Here is a 19,374-nt window from a genome sequence, read left to right as displayed (position 1 = left end):
TGGTTGATGTATTACCTTTAGCAATCTCATTCTTTTTGGTTTTCTCCTTAATTTTCTCTTCAATGCAATGTTTCAATCACAAGCATCCTTTTAGGATGTGACACAAAAAAGGTGAAACTCACCATTTAAAAATAACATTTTCATTTAGTTTTCTTTTCCTTCTAAATCTTCAAATTTCAGAATTTATCACCAACTTGGTTTGGGAAATGAAATCAAAGCCAGAAAATCAGAGAAGTTGGGGGACTTGGTGGCTTACATCCACCATGTGGGGACATTGATTGTCAGCATCTATACAAAAGTCCTAGTCTTGTTTTCATATCTCTTTTCTGCACCAACCAGAGCATTTTTTATGCAAAGTTGATCTTACAACCCATGCATTTTTTCAGATTATTGAACATGCAAGTTGAATTGGTCTGATAGGCACTCCAATTTACTTAATTGTTGATTTGTGATGGGGTTTAATGTGTTATCTGTGTGTTGGTGTGTAGGTTGATTATGTAATCATCATTGGCTCCTATTCCTTATTATCTACCAGTAATATAGTTGGAATTTGCATTTTTTTTTCTTTTTTCATTTCAGTTTTTTTAATTTTCATGGCTCCGAGTGCTGAGAAGTGCAAATAGGATTACTGAATTATGTGGAACATCTGTATCTGGGTATCTACCGTAAGAGTCTCACGTCAGTTTTGTCTTAAGGGCGCAATTCTGGGTTCTGTGGTTTTGTTTTGTTTTTATTTGATTTTCTCTGCCTAGGTTGGTTTTGTATTTCAGAGCTCATGCTTTTGCAAATGGATTTCGCTTGTGAAGTTTTGTCATTCTTTTAACAATTTTTTCTTCATGAATTGTTTGTGTTAGTGAAATAGATTTTCTTTTAAACTAAGAAATGAAAAATAGAGAAAAGACCTAAAAATTAGGATACGGGTACAACCAACATACATTCGTAAAATATATATATAATTTTTAGTATTGTATTATATATAAACTCAAACCATTTTTGAGCCAATGGCCAACCACTTTATGCTTTTTTAGTAGGTCCTACACAAATTTCATTTCAATATCAAATCTACATTGTTTTTATTGTCCTTGTACATTTTGTTTTTATTCTTTATATGTCATATGCAATAGTGTTGTACACAAGTTTACTTGCTTGTTTAACTCCAATTTTAGTGTGAAACAAATAATAAATAAATAAAAATATAAAATTTCTGAAACCTCAATAGCATCAGAAATTTCGAGAATTGCTGATAATTCCCCACCTACAACTTTGAGTGTAAAGTCCATGTTTTTCTGTGGCAGAATCATAGGGGGAATTGTAGTATCAAAAATCAAGTGCATAGTAATTTTTCAAAATTTTATATAATTCTTTTTATGATGACATGATAAATATATGAATATTTGCACAAATTTGCGTGATTTATCATGAAGATGACTTCCAAAATGTTGGAAACTAGACTAATAAGTTCAAAGAGGGACAAAGATACAAAGTATCCACCTTTTCCATCAAAGAATAACAAACAGCCCCAAAATATGGAAACTCGTCAACTAGTGGTTTGAAAATTAATCTGAAAACTCCCGTGAATCCAATATTTTGACCTAGATGAAAATATATACGAAAAAAATATTAAAGTGGCATCTTATGGTAAAATTCCAATAACCGAACATTCTTTACTTTATATCGTGTTATCCAATTTTTAAGTCACCTATTATTCTTCAAAGAGAGTGAAAGAGAACACATTGATTATCTATAAAATAAGTATTAGAAGTACTATACACACAAAAAATAAATAAATAAATAAAATGTGAAAATAAAATAAATTTGAGAGTAGTTTTTAATAGTTTTGCTACTAGGAAAAGTTTTATTGATATGAGAAATAAGTTGAAGATCACTTGTATAGGTAATCCAATGCCGACTCTAGTTTTAACATCAAGTATGATACTTTTCCTATATGGTGAACTGCCAGTCTCCTTGCTGTACTGGTTTACTGTATGGTGAACTGTTCTGGTTTCTGATTTCACGTAGGCTCTGTTGTTTTGAACTGCCATTCTGGTGTTGCTGCTATTTGAGGTGTTTTGTTTGCCTCAGTTTTGGTGTGGCCTCAACTGTTGGCCTTGTCTGGTTCTGCTAATCCAGCTTCTGCTTATTCTGGTTTCCTTATCTATCTGTGCTGTTCTCTGTTTGATTTGTGGGTGGCTGTTCTTTGTTTGATCTGTTATTTGGGGGCTGTTATTTAGATGCCATTGTAGTGCTCTTGTAGTTTGGTTATAAGTTGGAACGTTCATCAGTTTTCCCAAGAAAACATGCATGGAATTCTTTGAAGCCCAAATTCTGTTGTGCCAATGTTCTTTTTAAGGATATTTTTTGGCTTATCGGATGCCACTGCCAGTGTTATGTCAAGGCCATGCTTCCATAGCACTTTTTGTTGTCTCAGTAATATCAGATGCCTGCTCTGCATAAGTATTCCTGCTTTGGGTGTTGTGTCTGGTTGTTGGTTGATCTGTTTTTTTCTTTTTTTCTTTTTTCTCGAGTTCCTCATCAAAGATCGAACAGAAATCAAACAAACCTGTGAATTGTGCAGCCACAGTACCAAGAGTCAACTTTTAAAACTTGAGAGATGATAAGATAACTAATCTATATTGTTCAAGAATTGGCTTAGCAGAACTTCGAATTAGCTCTGATGTTGCCTATGCCACCATGTGTCAAAATTGAAGTAATTTAAGTAAAATAAAATAAAATGCTTTCATTATCATCACATTGAATCCAACAACAAATAAAAGGGTAAACTACCAATATGTCCTAATAGCTGTCATTATTAGCATCATCAATGATCTTCATTGATATAGGGTGTGGTCCACATCACATCAAGTTAAATCTATACCAAACATTCAAATTCTAGGAACTTTTCTACGTATAAATAATTTATGTTAAGCAAGAATTATAACCAAAGTCATAGTTGTTGTCATTTATAATTACTCACTTTATGATATATAACTTCATGTAACTATAACATATTGATTGATGTTGGCTCAAATCATTTGGAAAATCCACTCCCACATTTTTATTATATTTTGAATTTTTTTGGAAAATAATAAGCTAGCACAAAAGAAGAAGAAAATTATGTGAATGTGCTTTGCTTTCTATAACGTTGAAACCATCATATTTCCTTAATGTTATGTTTGGATCATAGATTTAGCTAGGGATTTGGAAATGGAAAGGGAAAGGGAAAGGGAAAGGGAGAATGTGTGTTGAATGTAATTATAAGAACATTTGTTTATTTAATTTTTTTTTGTATATATTTTTATTTAATTTTTTGTTGAAGTGGTCAGACGGTTGGTTGTGGTACATTTGTTTAAGTGTTTATTTATGTAATGGTTATTGAGACTTTGAACAAAGGTAGTAGACCTTCATCTTTGTTATTGTTTATACAGTTTGTTAATGTCAAAAGATGTGCAAAATAATATTTTCCGTACATAGATTCTTTGTTTTCTCCCCACAATCATTAATTTCCTTACGTATTGTCTTCTTTACTGAGTCTATTTCAATGTTCTATTTTTGTTTGTTATAGGTCCTCAATTTCTCCATCTTAACGTAGAAGTAAAGCTATACCTCCTCCATCCCTTCGTCTCTAGCGGTTGCATTAGCAGGTGTGTTTTTTAATTTATTTGCTTTTAATTAATAGCAGGGCACTAGCGGGTGTGCTATTTTATTTATTTGTGCTGTCTTTTTTTATTTTTTTGTTTATTTTAATTGATAGCAGGGCACTGGCAGGTGTGCTACGTTATTTATTTGTGCTGTCTTTTTTTATTTATTTGTTTATTTTAATTGATAGCAGGGCACTGGCGGGTGTGCTACGTTATTTATTTGTGCTGTCTTTTTTTATTTATTTGTTTATTTTAATTGATAGCAGGGCACTGGCGGGTGTGCTATTTTATTTATTTGTGTTGTCATTTTTATTTATTTGTTTATTTTAATTGATAGCAGGGCACTGGCGGGTGTGCTATTTTATTTATTTGTGCGGTCTTTTTTATTTATTTGTTTCTTTTAATTGATAGCAGGGCACTGGCGGGTGTGCTACGTTATTTATTTGTGCTGTCTTTTTTTATTTATTTGTTTATTTTAATTGATAGCAGGGCACTGGCGGGTGTGCTATTTTATTTATTTGTACTGTCTTTTTTATTTATTTGTTTATTTTAATTGATAGCAGGGCATTGGTGGGTGTGCTATTGAATTTATTTGTGCTGTCTTTTTTATTTATTTGTTTATTTTAATTGATAGCATGGCACTGGCAGGTGTGCTTTTATTTTGTTTGTTTATTTTAATTGATAGTAGGATACTTGCGGGTGTACTGTCTTTTTTTTAGAGGGAGATGATGTCACAAGAGAAAGATTGAATTCATTTTTGGTTGAACTCAAATTTGTTGAATGACATGTAAATGTCTGGAAATTCTGAGCTGATACTTTTGCTTCCCACCCACAACAAAAATAAACATAATTTTGAGGGACTAGAGAAATGTACATGTTTGAATGACATGTAAATGTCTGGAAATTCTGAGCTGATACTTTTGCTTCCCACCCACAACAAAAATAAACATAATTTTGAGGGACTAGAGAAATGTACATGTTTGAAAAGAAAGAACTGTAGGGAAAATACATCACAAGAGAGTCTGGTTCAAGTACATTCATTAATTTTGATAGACATTTGAAAATTCTATACTGAGATTTTTGCCTACAGCCACCCATCACAGACGAAGCATGAATCCTCTAGAGTGTTTATTTTATTTTATTTTCAAGTGATTGTACATATATAATAATTGCTTCCAAAATTGTGTTGTAAGTAGTAGAGAGAATAAGGTATGGAGGAGATGTAAAATGAGAAGACAAATAGTTGTAGTCCTATTTAAACCCTCTTTAGGGATAATAAACGAGCTGAACAGTTGATTGTTATAACTTGCTTTGATAACTTTAGCGAATTTTAAAATTTGTTCAACTTTGGTTCGTTAAATTTTCGAGTCGATATCAAATGAGTTTTTCTCAAGCCGACCTGAAATAGTTTGGTAGTTTTAGATTCATCAAACAGAGCCGAACAAGCAATTAACTATTCAAGTTTGGCTTATTTACTTAACGAACTGAGCTCGAACGAGTTTTTAATGAGCTGAACAAAAGTCGAGCTCAAGTTGTTTGGTTCGTTTATCACTCCTAAAGTTGTTGAAAAAGTTTCCAATGGTTGGCGGATGGTGGTAGCTGGCAACAATGGTTGGTAGCAGTAAGGTGGGACAAATAGGTGACACGTGTATAATTAGGTGATATTTAGACAAGTAATTAGAAAAGTACGTGACATGTGTACAGATAAATAACATTTGAACATATAGATAAATTTTTGGACAGATAACCTCCTTTTCATTTGAACACGTGTATAATTTTTTTTTTCATTCGAGGGTATAACCTCCTTTTGCTTTCTATTGATGTTTTTATTTTCACTACCATTTTCATTTATATTAAAAAAAAAAGTAATTTGCTTGGTAGGGATATACATAATATCACTTTTTCCTAAATAATTTTTGATAGGGATATCCCCTAGTATATCAAAAAATTTGCCCCTATGTTTATGTGTGTTGTAATTATAAGAACTCTCTCGATTCTTATTTACTTGGAATGGTGATCCATAAATATATGGGTCCCTCTTATTTTCATAATTAATAGATCTATAAGATGAAAGATTATATCTATAGTATTTTTGAAAATTCTCATTTTGATTTGGTAATGAATATACTTCGTAGTCGTTTTGTTTTTTGTAATGAATTAATAGGTCTTTTCATATGAATTCTCTTTGTTTAAATATTGATTTTGAATTGTACGACATTGATTGATTCTATTTTTCCATGTTGCTGCTATTAATCTAGACCATCTAATTTGAGATAAATGGTATTGATAATGACCTTTTAACCAGTTTTTCCATTGATTTAGTCCAGAATTCCGTGATATTGAAGAATAGATCTTAACTTATACAAGGAGGATAAGTCAAACAAATTCTGTGAATTCTAATTACTAACATTATATACAGTCGAAATAAAATTCATTTTATTTTTATTTGTTTTATTAATTCTTTGCTATAAAGTTATAAGTTTGATTAGTTATTTGCCAAAGAACCAAAATGAATTGCCTTAATGAGTCTCCACATATTTTTATTTATTTGCTTTTTCCTTTTCTTTGTTTCTATTTTATTGTGTTTCTATTGATCAACCAATATTATGATTGTTGATTACAGAATCATTCTCTATTTATTTTGATTTTCAATAACTATGTCATTAATGGAAAGTTATTGAATGTTTTCAATAACTATGTCATTAAATCTATGTACATTATTCTACTATTGTTTTTGTCTGTTATTTGCTCTTTTACAAAATTCTCTTATGTGATTTTAGGAATTTTCATTCATTTTATAAGATAATGTTATTCTTTTAGTATTGTTTTTGATGTAGTTATCATGGATCCTTTTGGATGTACCAAATTTGAGCGCAAGCTTGAAGATGACGAAGTTTGTGGGAATAAAGAAGAATTAGGTTCCCATGCAAATGACCCTATTCAAAGTTTAACCAAGAATGATGTTCTTGAAATGCAATTCAATTCAGAAGAGGATACCAATGATTTCTATAATCAATATGCTAAAGTTGTGGGATTTAGCATTAGGAAAGACACGCGAACAATGCAGGCAACAAAGGTTCTTAGTAGAAAATGGGTATGGTCAAGGCAAGGACAAAGAGCAAAGCAACACTTGGCCCGTATTGATCGAAAAAGAGCTGCCAGGGCATTGACTAGAGTTTGTTGTGATGCTCATTTCCGCATAAGGTACAATCTGGATGTAGGCAAATACATTGTCACTCACTTTAACATGGAACATAACCATCCATTGGCAACATCACCATGTGTGCCATTTCTTCGGTCGCATAGGTTTGTAAAGATCCCCGACAAAGCTCAAGTAAAGACTTTGCACGATGTTGGTGTCAAGACAAGCCAGATAATGGATTTGTTGGTGCAACAATCTGGGTCTTTTGCGAACGTGGGCTTTATTCACAAGGATTTGCACAATTATATTAAAGCCGAGCGCAAAGTAGAAATGAAGGATGGTGATGCGGTATAGCGACCCCGGTCTTTTCCCATTTGATTATTGTATCCAGACTTAGGTTCCGTAGATTCCGTCATTGTATAATTGTTGTTGTCATTCATTATTTTCTTATTTTGAGTCTTGGGTTGTGTTGGGAAGATTTGGAGCAGGTTGGTTGAGCTTAGGAACCAAGTCTAGTTGCCCAGATTTTGGCTTGTCCGCTCGAGCGGGGGTTTGGACGCTCGAGCGGGGAATACACCCATCCAGTATGTCCTGTGTAGTGTTGGCCGCTCGAGCAGGGGATTGGACGCTCGAGCGGGAAGTCGTGAGTGACGCTCGAGCGGGGAGTTGGGCGCTCGAGCGGAGACCTGTCTGCAAAAACTTCTGGGAGAGTGCATTCGCCGCTCGAGCGGGAGTTTGGACGCTCGAGCGGGAGTCTGTGAGTGGCGCTCGAGCGGGGGTTTCCACGCTCGAGCGGGGCGACTGGTATAAAAATCTGAGATCCGACTTTCAGGATCATTTTTCATCTCCTTTTTGATTTTAAAACCCTAGAACCGTCTTCTCCCTCTCCCTACACACCTTCTCTCTTAGGTTTGATCTACTTAGAGTGTATTTCTACCCTAAGCCCTTTGTTAAAAAGATAGAGTGGGTCGAGGGCTTCCGTTTAATCTGAACAATCTTGGGTTTGGAGCACTTTGGTTTTCGTCATCTTCTCCATTCGAGTTCTTCGCTTCAAGGTAGGGATTTCCTACTCCATCCTATAAGTTTTGTCCTAAGTTTTGGTATTTTGATATGTTGGGAGTACTTTGGTAATTTTGGGAAAAACCCTAGTTGTATTAATAAATTAATTTGTATAATTAATTTAAGGAAATTGGGGAAATTGGTTAAATGCATGAAATTGAGGAATTCATTGATTAAATGGTGTAGTTGGACAATTAAAATCACTCGCCTATTGAATTGTTGATATATTTATTTCCAGTCTAGAAATAACTGTTTTGGGCTATCGGTGGAGGATAGTCGTGTTTGTTGTAGACATTGCATGTGGATTAGGAATAACTGAAACTAATCACATTGGTTAAGTCATTAATTTTGACTATTGCATTAATACAGAAAATACGTGTATTGATTGAGCATTACATTTGCATATATATTGTTTTGTGTGGGAGGAGATAGGGGATGTACTCCACGGTTTAGGGGAAGATAGGGGATGGACCTCTAAACCGGATTTTGTTTGGGAGGAGATAGGGGATGGACTCCATTAGCATCACTTTTATGTGTGCTTATTTATATTGAAGTGTTTTATTTGATACAGCACTAAAATGTGTATCAAACTGGAAGTATGAAGTGTTTGATTTGGGCCTGAGTCTCATCTGTTTGTTGACATTGGAAGATTGTGAATATAATATATATAGTTCACTGTTGTAAGTTTGGCCAGGTTCTGAGCCATGTTGATAAAGTTGGAAAGTAAAACGTGTCTTAGACAATATTGTCATGAGACTGTAAAATGATGTAATTGATTATCTTGGTTAACCATCTATTGAATGCTAATGCTTTATTCAATGCTTATATTTGGTTTAGTATTTTTCTACTGGGCTGTGGCTCACCCTTTATGGGAACATCATTTTCAGGCTCAGGTGATAAGCTACCTCCAAGGACTTAGCTTGGAAGGATTTAGCTTTTGGATTCTGAAGATCATCTTTAGTTATTTGTTTTTATTTGATATATATAATCAAGCCTAGGGCTTTATTTGTATTTGAGTTAGAACTCATATTTTGTGTCCAAGTGTTGGCTTGGAAAAAAAATGTAAGCCCGTAGGGCATTTAATTTGGTATTACATGTAATATTTTTATTTAATAATACTCTGATGAATGGGATAATGAATTGTTTTCTTTTAATATTGCATGTCAATGATGTATATATAATGGGTTTATTTTGAGGGCGTTACATGCGGAGTTTGCTTTGGCTTACTTATGTGCAAAAGCTAATGCTGACCCTTACTTCTTTTACAAGTATGACAAGGATCAAGAGAATCGGCTTGACAAATTGTTTTGGGCAGATTCAAGGTCTCGTCTAGACTATGCTGCATTTGGTGACGTGTTGGTCTTCGATACAACTTATAAAACGAATGCATATAACAAACCTTTTGTTATTTTCACCAGGGTCAATAATCATTTTGAAACCACCATATTTGCATGCAGCTTGCTTGTTGATGAGACAATTGCAACATACACATGGGTTTTGCAGAAGTTGTTTGAGGCCATGGATAACGAAAGACCGGTGTCAGTGTTGACAGATGGGGATATGGCCATGCGTGAGGCAATACAAAAAGTCTTCCCGAGTGCCAAGCATCGTCTATGTAATTGGCATATGCACAGAAATGCCAAACGAAATGTTCGAGTTGATGGATTCGAGGGACATTTCAAGCATGTCATGGATCTTGATGCGAATGAGGTTGTATTTGAGGAAGCTTGGAGTAAGATGGTTAGAAAATATGGCCTTCAAAATAACAAGTGGGTATCAGACACCTACAACAACAAAGGCATGTGGGCTCAGTCATATTTGCGTGGTCATTTTTTTGCTGGAATGAAGAGCAGTCAGCGTTGTGAGGGTATGCATGCTTTTTTCAATGAGCGCCTCAAACGAAAACTGAAACTATTCAAATTTGTTAGATGTTTTGACATGGCCCTTTATCGGTTACGGAACAAAGAAGCGGATGCCGAGGCAAAAACTGACAACAGTGATCCTTGTCTTACCACAGCACTTCAGCCTCTAGAGAAACATACAGCAACCATCTTTACCAGACGTTTGTTCTTAATGTTTCGTAATGAAATAATTGAGGAAGCATTGTTGATTTTTGATGGAAGGAAAGAGGAGTTCGATCATCGCATATACAAATTTTCAAAGTACACTGAATTTGGTTCCACATGGGAAGTGTCATACCATCCCGCAACTAGCATAATGAAATGTAGTTGCAAAAAGTTTGAGTTCTTTGGACTTCCTTGCAGCCATATGATTTCTGTGATGAAATGTGAACACATGACTGAAATTCCCCCAGGTTGTGTGATGCATCGTTGGACAAAGCAAGCAAGAAAGGTTGGTGAACAACATTGCCAAGCCCAATTCTCTAGCACTCTCACACAGGAGACACGCTTTGGGGTTCTTTGCTCATTTTTTACTGAAATGTGTTACTATGCCTCACAAACATCTGAAGGATTTGAAGAGGCTAGGAATGCATTTTTCACTATGACATGTCGGATGAAGCAGCTTTGCATGGCTAAGGGAACTAATGTTGATGAAGGAAAAAGTTCACTACCGCCATTTGGGGTTGGGGATCCGAAAGTAGTGAACACGAAGGGGAATACTGCGGGATCCTACATGGCTAAACCTCGAAAGCCAAGGCGATGCCAATGTTGCAGGTATACATTATATTGTGCTTTGTGTCTTAATTTTTTTATTGTGAGGTAGTCTTGGCATTTTTGTTCTCTTTAATGATTGGTGAATTACTTGACAATGTAGGGTCGTCGGCCACACGAGGAGAACTTGCCCCCAAAACGATCATAAAACGGGACAAGTGGGTAGCAATTTGTTTGAGGAATACGATGATTATGATCCAATTGGTACTCCCACCCCTTTTACACCGAAGCGTCCCAGGAATAATATGAGGCCATGTAAGATCCACCCTGTGAAGAGACGACTTTTTGTCACTAATGTGGATACGTCTCCAGTGCAGTTGAGCAAGGATGTTAATGACTTGCGTAGTTGCGATGCACAAGTTGTCCAAAATTCAGCGTTCACTGATGCGGATACGTCTCTAGGTGATTACTTTTATGGCATCTTTTCAGTTCAAATTATGTTCATTTTGTTTACATTTGCTTTGCAAATTTTATGTGTGGCTGCTTAATTCTAATTTCTTGATATGCCAAGATAGATTTTAGCTAGAACATTTAGATGTCATAACTGATTATGATGTTTACAACTTGATTATGGAAATAAATAATTTACGAACAGAAAATGACAAAAGAGTGTGTAATGACCAATATATCAAAATTCAATTTGTTATGATTTGAATCATAGATTTCAAGTGAACAAACCTTAACGACAATATAATTTGTTTCTGCAGGTATTGCTATGGGTAATAGTTGATATGATCGAGCGGGTGATATTGGAAGCTAAACTAAGATTTTTTAAAAAAATTTTTTTTGAGGACTTAAATCTGTTAGTATTTTGTATAAATACTCTTTAAATGATGGTTGATGGATATTTGTTTTGCTGTATGGAAGTTCATATTTTGTATGCACACTTCTTTTTTTCCTTGAAGAAAGAATTTTGTAAGGAATTATCATTCACCAAACGAGGTTGTAAGAAATCCTACACTGCCTTGCAATAGTAACTTGCTTTTCAATATTGTTGATCTTCCGTCCAGGTTCATCAAAAGACACTTCAAGATGTATATATGTGTGTGGTTTTAATATCGTTGATGGATCAATTCTTTAAGATGTATATATGTGTAAGGTTTTAATATAAATTTTAGACCACAGTTGCACTAGCAAAGGTTATAAAGCCATTTTGTTTAGTGTTTTTGCTCATTTTCGAAGCAAATGCACAACAGCAAGTGCATATAGAAAATTGAAGGTCATTATTCGATCGTTTTTTCCCATAAAATATTCTCTTGAAAATGGCCAAACTGTCATTTGGTATTACACACTGTATTGTTCTAATTTATAGAAGTAGCTGCCTCTGCCATTCTTGACAGCAAATTTTGCGAAGTATCTGAATTTACTCTTGATTGGGAATTTGTTAAATGTGTTTTTGTTATCCATATTTTATCTCTTTTACGTTTATTTTAGGTATGGGATACATATAATTATTTTGTGAAGTGATTGAGATAATATAGCCACGGAAAATTAGAGAAGCCTGAATTGTGATATCTTTTTTGGTTCTTGAATTTGTTAAGGAAAGGAAAAAGTTAATTTCAAAAAAAAAAAAAAATGAGAAGCAAAAATTTCTTACAGGGGTTTGGTTGGGCTGGGTTTAGGGTTGCTAACGAATTGAAATTTATTATTAATATAAGTATTATTATATATTTTAATAATAATTTTGTATTTTTTTAATTTTAATAAGTAAATTAATTTAAATTTAATTCATTTTTAAGTTCGAGTTTGAACTTGGCTCGTTTATGTAATTGAGCGAGCTCGAGTTCAACAAATATTTGACGAGCTGAGCTTGAGTTCGATTTTTGAAGCTCGACTAAAACTTGCTCAAGCTTGAGTTCGACTAATTCTTAATAAACGAGCTTAAACATTCAAAATTTTGATTCGGTTTGTTTGCAACCTAGTTGGGTTTCAAGGAAGAATGCATAGGAATTTTTCAAAACATTATTTTTCTTGCATGGTTCCTAGAGAAAAATGAATAGACACAAGCTAAAAGACTTTGGTATTGTTTTATTTTAATGTTTTGTATTCTCGAAAATAGAAAAAACGAAAACGGACAACATTCTTTTTTTTTTTTTGAAGTATACTTTTTATAAGAAACTTTAATGTTGTTATTTGAATTTTTCAAAACTGTTTTTGCATAATAGTAAAAAATGATTAGTTTTATTTTTGAAATCATGAAAAATAAACGCCGCCCAATGTCCTACGCTAACGGTACTATGACGTCACTATGATATTTAGCGACGCTTTTGAAACGCCGTCATAGATATTTATACATTTTAAAAATCCAACCGTTGGGGCTGGGATATAGGGACGTTTAAAAAACGCTGCCATAGCCTTTTCTTTTCTTTTTAATTGTGCGAAGCTTGACATTTAAATATAGCGATAGATATTTATACCTGTCATAAATGATTATTAAGAACTAATAATTGATGTATATTAAATTAATAAATAAACTAAAGCTTGAAAGCAAAATTCATGTTCAAATTAAAAATAAAAAAAACAATGCATTGCATACCCAAGAATAGAAACAATTCATGTTCAAATTTTAAATACATCAATTAAAATCAAAGTCGTCTTTGTTCGCTCCCACAACCTTATCCACTATCTTTCCTTCTTTCAGGATCACAAAAGTCGTATAGCCTCTACTTCCATTTCAATTCACCCCTAGCTCTGAGTTCTGCACAAGGTAACACACTTGAGAATATAATTTTATAACAAAGGTTGAGTTATAAACTCAAAGTTCACGAGTTTAAGAAATGCGATAACGTCATTGATTGTTCGAACTTATGAAAAATAAAAAAGAATAGAGCATCACTAGCTTTATATTGCGCGATATCACCAACAATAGGAGCTGAATTATGCTTGTATATCACAAGATCAAGTAACAAGCGAGCCCTATGCAAATAGTCAAACTACATGCCAAAAGTAGTGAGTACGTAAAAACATCACACATTATAAAATTAGTCTTCATAAAATATAAGATACTGATAAGTGGACAGTTGGGTATAAATGTAAGTACCTTGATTACACCCGAAGGCAAAGGTTTCCCTTGCATATATTTGATGACGAAAAGACCACAATCATAGCTATAGGAATGAGTGTAGTTGTAACAATAGAGTCAACGAACTTAGAGATTATAACATTAATGCTTATTTAAAAATCAAGAACGATAATGTAGTGTATTACTTGTTGTCTTGGCGTGGCATGTCTTCCAACCATTGAAATGCAAACGAACTAACATCTTGAACGTAATCTTCTTCATGCGCATATTGAAGCAGCTTATGCAATGATTGTACCTGTTGGTGGTAGGTAGTAAGGTACATAGATCAAGAAACAAAAAAGTGGATACAAGTGGGGTATCATAATGGTTATTCTATTACCAATAATGTAGCTTGATTTTTTCGATCCTCATCGGTGTCAATACATCTGCTGGAGTCGAATAGATAGGCAACCCGTTTTTCCATATTTACATTCAAGCACAACCAGTGGTTTTCCCTATGGTTGAAGGGCATGTAAATCTAAAAATATAACGTCGAATGTACATGCAAAAAATAAATAAATACATAACATGGATCAAATGTTATTGTGCATGGTAAATTTGGAAATTGGGTAATAGCAGTATTTTATCACGTTACCTCCTCACAAGCATGAAGGGGGCCAGTGTATCTGTAAATTCCAAAACAATCTTCTACTATATCTTTCATTGTGTCATTAGAAGGTTGACACAAAATCTTTTTTTGCATATTCAATTTTAACATATAAATAACTTGTGCCTAAATAAAAAAAAAGTCTTTAGGTATGGCTAATACTTACCGATACATGGGTCGGAAAGTACCAAACCTTGTGATCCTTATTTGGAAACTTTTTCCTTTGTTTATTTGTCAATTTCACAACAATGAGATTTATAATCTGCAGTGCAAAATATATGAAATTTATGAATAGGCAAAGTAAAGTAACTTGGATAATGGAATGGTAGCAAATAAAATAGGAGAAGGAGAAAAGTCTTACATACGAGGATATCCACTGATATGGTTTCAAGGACCACAATTCCTTCCGCGTGGCAGATTGTGCTTCCATGTAGTGCAGTTTCATCCGTACAAGATATTCCCTAGCACATGGATAACTATGTGAGTTAGAAGGTATAGTACTTCATACATAACAAGTTAAAGGTAGTCAAATTGTACCCTTCTGAAAGAGATTCATCAAATGCATATCGTAGAACGAGACTGTCATAGTGATTTAATAGGCATGGCAAAGGCACGGATGACTTGTAAAGGTATTGAGAAGAATAGTGCATAAAACAAATCAAGCTTGGTTAGTGTATGTTCGTGAAGATGGTTAGTGTATGTTAGCGCAAAATAACCACATATACAAAAGATACTATAATAGTTAGTTCCAAACCTTTGGGATTTCAAGAACAACATTACCCCCAAGTTGATCAAGTAAATTATCAAATAGCTGATACAAGTAAAAGAAAATTAAGAAACAAACACTATTTGTTACACATATATCAAATATGTTTTGAGACACAATCATTTAGTTTACTTCATCGAGATTGTCATGAATATTATTGTCAACGTTGTTGTCAGTTGACGATGGCTTCAACTGTGGTCTTTTCTTCTTTACATCAAATTTCACAAAAGGTGTATGCAACCACTGACTGGCTTTGCAATTCTGGGTCCTTCGAGTCTGAGGACCTCGTACAGCACTACATGATGATGACATTGTTACAGCATTCATTTCGACTGCCTTTGTATCGCTCTTTTTTGCGCGCAATCGCCCCTTTTGTGGAATAGAGAGTTGTTCATTATTTAATGCTTTCCCACCAACCAATTTGGCTCGTTTCTTTGCAACTGCCTTTGCATTTGGTGGTGTGAGGATTGGTTTTGTTTTTCTCAAATGCAAAGTTTCCATTGGTTTTTTGTCATTCATATTCCTTATCTCATCCTCATCTACAAACTTTGAGGAATTGGCTGCAACCTTTTTGATACCACTATCATCGAGACCAACCATTTCAATGTCAATTCGATGCTCCTCATGTAGTTTGCTTGGTGGTGTTTTAACATGTCCACCATTAACCGGAATGTGTCGTTCTAACAACTCAAGAATTTGACCAACTTGGTTCTCCATTTTGACCAGTCGCTGCTCCGCAAGTAGTTTGCTTGTTGGTGTTTTAACTTGTTCTCCATCAACTGGCATGTGTTTTTCTAACAACTCGAGAATTTTTTCAACTTGATTCTCCACTTTGGTTAGACGTTTCTCATCCTCATCTTGCCTTGTGTCCTTGTGGCCTTGGACCAAAAGGGCATGAATTTCAATGACTTGTTTCTCAACTTTAGCCAATCGGGAGTCATCATTCTTGTCAATTCTTCCCTGGCTAAGAGTTACTGCATTGGAATTTTCACAAATGTTAGGCAAAGCCACCTATTCACAGATATACAATAACTTGTTAATGTCACAGGTGTAATGTAAATTGAGCTATAATTATAAAAAGTCATGTGTTGTAAATATTTACCTCAACATTTAAATATCCTCCCAAAGCTTTAATTTGATTCAAACCCTGCTTAATTTCTGAATTGCCCCAATAGGATAAGCAAGGAATGGAGTTGGAGGTAGCCACCAACTCCCTTTTGCGAGCAAATTGTTCCAAGTAAAATAACTACATGGGAAAAAAAATAAAAAAAGAAGTCATTTTAATGTGTGTTAGACAATATACAATAAAAAATAATAGATGAAATAATTACACATCAAGGGGAAGTACCATTAGAAGAAGCAAACAGCCGCACATAGCAGACCGGTCTTTGACCTTGGCAATAGCAATGCGGTCGACAAGAAAATCAAGGGTGTGCTTTGCCCAATTGAATTGACTGATGGACTCAACATTTTTAACCATTTTAATGAATGATTGGTGTACGCCTGCCTTTGTGGTGGGGCACAAGAGGGCTCCAATGATGTATAAGACAAATTTCCTTTTAAATTCAGTTCCAGCATCTTTTGTTTCAAGCAGATAAGATTTCAAAGATGTGAACGGAACAAATTTATTCTTCATCGCAAGTTCATCACATAGGTTTGTAATTTCATCTACGGACTCTGTTAACTTCACAGGTAGACCATTGGAAGGTAATCCCATCAACTCATGAACATCTTCTACGGTGAGAAGCATTCGAAGACCGTGGACATTCAATGAACGAGTTGAAGGATCAAAGTTCTGAACTAACCAATGACACAAGTCATGATCTATGTGCGTGCACCTAAGGCTTAGGATGCCATGAAACCCCATATCACTCACTGCTTGTTGTTGTGCTTTGTCCAACCTTCTAATAATCTTACAAATTGATGTAAGCTCAATCTGGGTTTGAATTTTTACTTTTGGAGGCTTTTGTTGGATCACAGTTTTTAATTGGGCATATTGTTCAGATTGTAGCTTTCCCATTTGTATATACTTATTTTTTTTCTTCTTCAGGAAGTTGATTCCATTTGTCCCCAATATCCTACATTACATGCATAAAATCATATGAACAATTACATACAAGCTTACAAGTACAAAAGGAATACTACAAACAACAAGAATACGTTGCACCTACCTTCACGTCTACTTTCATTTGGGTTTTTTTTAACTCCATTGATTGTTCTTGGCTATAAACATATGAAAATGAATATAAGAATTCGTATAATGGAAAATATATAACTACATACAAATAGATATTGACGAAATACCAAAAGAAAATGAATGGAGTGATCGGGCACTTTGGAGGATCAGTCGGCTTATCCATTAGGCTTCAATTAGAATTCCTTGTAAAGAAAGACAAGAAAAATAAACTCATAATATCTTTAATTTGGAAAAAAACAAACAAACAAAAATCTTAAAGGTTATAGTACATTCATCAAATGCACGACATGCACACATGAATGGATTTGTTTTATAATAATGTAGTTAACAAAGACTATGTTTCCAATGTAAAAAGGAAAGACACTAAAAAAAATTCTAATCATAAACAAAAAATGATACCCCAGTAGCTTAGGTCACATTACCATAAAAAATAGATTAAAGAAGTTAATTTTTTTGGACAAAATTTGTAATTTGGTAAGGAAATTTTTTTGTCGCAAAAAGGAGCCAAATATTTTGGCACCATACGAATTGATAATAAAAACGACATTGTTTTTTATTTTATTTTTGGGACTATTGTAGAAAAAAATAAAAAACGATGTCATGGTTATGTATAGCTCCTTTGCTCCTTCAAGTCTCACTTTAGGTGTACAGTCAGAAGGTTGAATATCTTTATTAACTGGTTTTACTCGCTTTGGTTTTAGCTATGTTGTGGTTCACTTTCCCATATTTTATCTTGCTAATTTTTTTTTTATTCTCTGCATGGGTTTGGGGATGGCTTGAACCACATAAAGCACTTGAAAAATATAAATGTTTATGGAAGCAATTTGTTTTTTAGAATACAAAATACAAGAAATTAGAAAATGGGAGAATGATTTGATACAGTTGTATTCAGTAATATACATACACTAACTAAAGATTTGATGCACTAAGGACCCTTGCATACTGCTATACCCACTGCCACTCACAATTGAATCTTGGGTTGTGAATAGAGCTTCTCTTGTATTAATGCTGTGCTTATTATTTGATTTTATTATTTATATTTATTCTGTCATTGACACTTTAGATTCATAATAAATAATTGTAGACACCCCATTTTTGACCGTCCTCAAGACTTGGACGCCACCGTTGGAACATTTGGTGATTATCCATGTTTGTGTTCGTTTGGAGTTCCCGGAGGTCTCGGCTACGCGCCTTGCCTCAGGATCTCCGAACTTGACTGTTCAGTGTCTGGTTTTGCACCAAACACTTGCATTTTGCCTTGGAGGGGCAGGGAATGCCTTGTGAGGCATCGCCACGCACCACCGGCCATGGCCACAGGCCACCGGCTGGTTTTTGCTGCCATCGGCAATGTATATTGCCGGTCGGCACTCCCTTTTGCCAAAATGGCATTTTTGAGCAGCCGACTACTGTTCATCTACTTTTGCAGATATTTTATTACAGCTGTCTTGCATTTGGCTCCCCTCCATACACGTGTATGGCGGAATCTCCCTCTTTAGAAGCTTGTCTTGTAAGCTTTACAAGACAAGAAGCTCTATAAGAGGAGCCCTTCTCTCCCTTGCTTAGGGTTGGATACTTTAGAGAGTTTAGACAGCCATATTAGGGTTTTGAGTTCTAGGGTTAGGATCCATACACATTCTATCTATATACCCTTCTCTTTTTACCTTTGCGTGTGTTAAAGTGTGTTTGTGTCTTACTATTGCAGGCAAACACATAGTGTTTCACCTTCACTTAGCTACTGAGGTTCTAAGAGGTTGTTTTTGGTGTTTTGGAGCTGGATTCAAGCCAAAGAGGGCTGTTGGAGCATCATTTGTGAAGGTGATCTACAAGGGTGAGAAACTTCCCTTTTGTTTCCCATTTTTGCATTGCTTTTCTACCTATCTTAGAGCTATTTTCATTCTTATTACATAATACAAAAAATTTCTATTTTTTAGCCCTTTTGATTGTTTATTAAGAGTGTTTTGTGGTTTGGGTTTGTTTGACCCCTCCTAAGCCTTGTAAGGCTCCTTTTTGTGCTATTTTTGTGCAAGTTTCAAGACTTTGGTGTTTGGGCCTCTTCACCACTGAAATCTTGAGGGATTTTAGTGGCGGAGATGGTGCCTTGAAGTCTCCAAAAGGGGAGGGCCACCCCCTCTCCTTGTTGTCCTTGAAAGGGACCCTTTTTGGCCTCTTGAGGGAGCATCATGTTAGAGTGTGTATTGGTCATGTCTTGGCTGTTTTCCATGCTTATTACGC

At 34.7% G+C, this 19,374-nt stretch overlaps 1 protein-coding gene and 1 long non-coding RNA gene across 2 annotated transcripts; one reads left to right on the top strand and one right to left on the bottom strand.

Annotated features, from left to right (window-relative positions):
• The first annotated feature begins 6,699 nt into the window (after positions 1-6,699).
• Positions 6,700-10,199, top strand: LOC145821504 (protein FAR1-RELATED SEQUENCE 5-like). Its single transcript, XM_082918026.1, has 3 exons — positions 6,700-7,128; positions 9,109-10,001; positions 10,154-10,199. Exons 1-3 carry the CDS (start codon positions 6,700-6,702, stop codon positions 10,197-10,199), a joined length of 1,368 nt encoding a protein of 455 aa, XP_082774152.1.
• A 3,149-nt stretch (positions 10,200-13,348) lies between these two features.
• On the bottom strand, positions 13,349-13,812 carry LOC114270052 (uncharacterized). The gene is made up of 3 exons (XR_014363037.1): positions 13,719-13,812; positions 13,552-13,618; positions 13,349-13,444 (listed from the first exon to the last, which is right to left on the bottom strand). It is a non-coding gene; the product is annotated as an uncharacterized LOC114270052 (long non-coding RNA).
• Between the last annotated feature and the right edge of the window lie 5,562 nt (positions 13,813-19,374).

Source organism: Camellia sinensis, chromosome 3 (assembly GCF_055761805.1).
Source record: "Camellia sinensis isolate YWXY chromosome 3, ASM5576180v1, whole genome shotgun sequence".
Taxonomy (NCBI): Eukaryota; Viridiplantae; Streptophyta; class Magnoliopsida; order Ericales; family Theaceae; genus Camellia; species Camellia sinensis.
The sequence above is the reverse complement of the archived record's forward strand: the minus strand, read 5'-3'. Positions and strand labels throughout refer to the sequence as shown.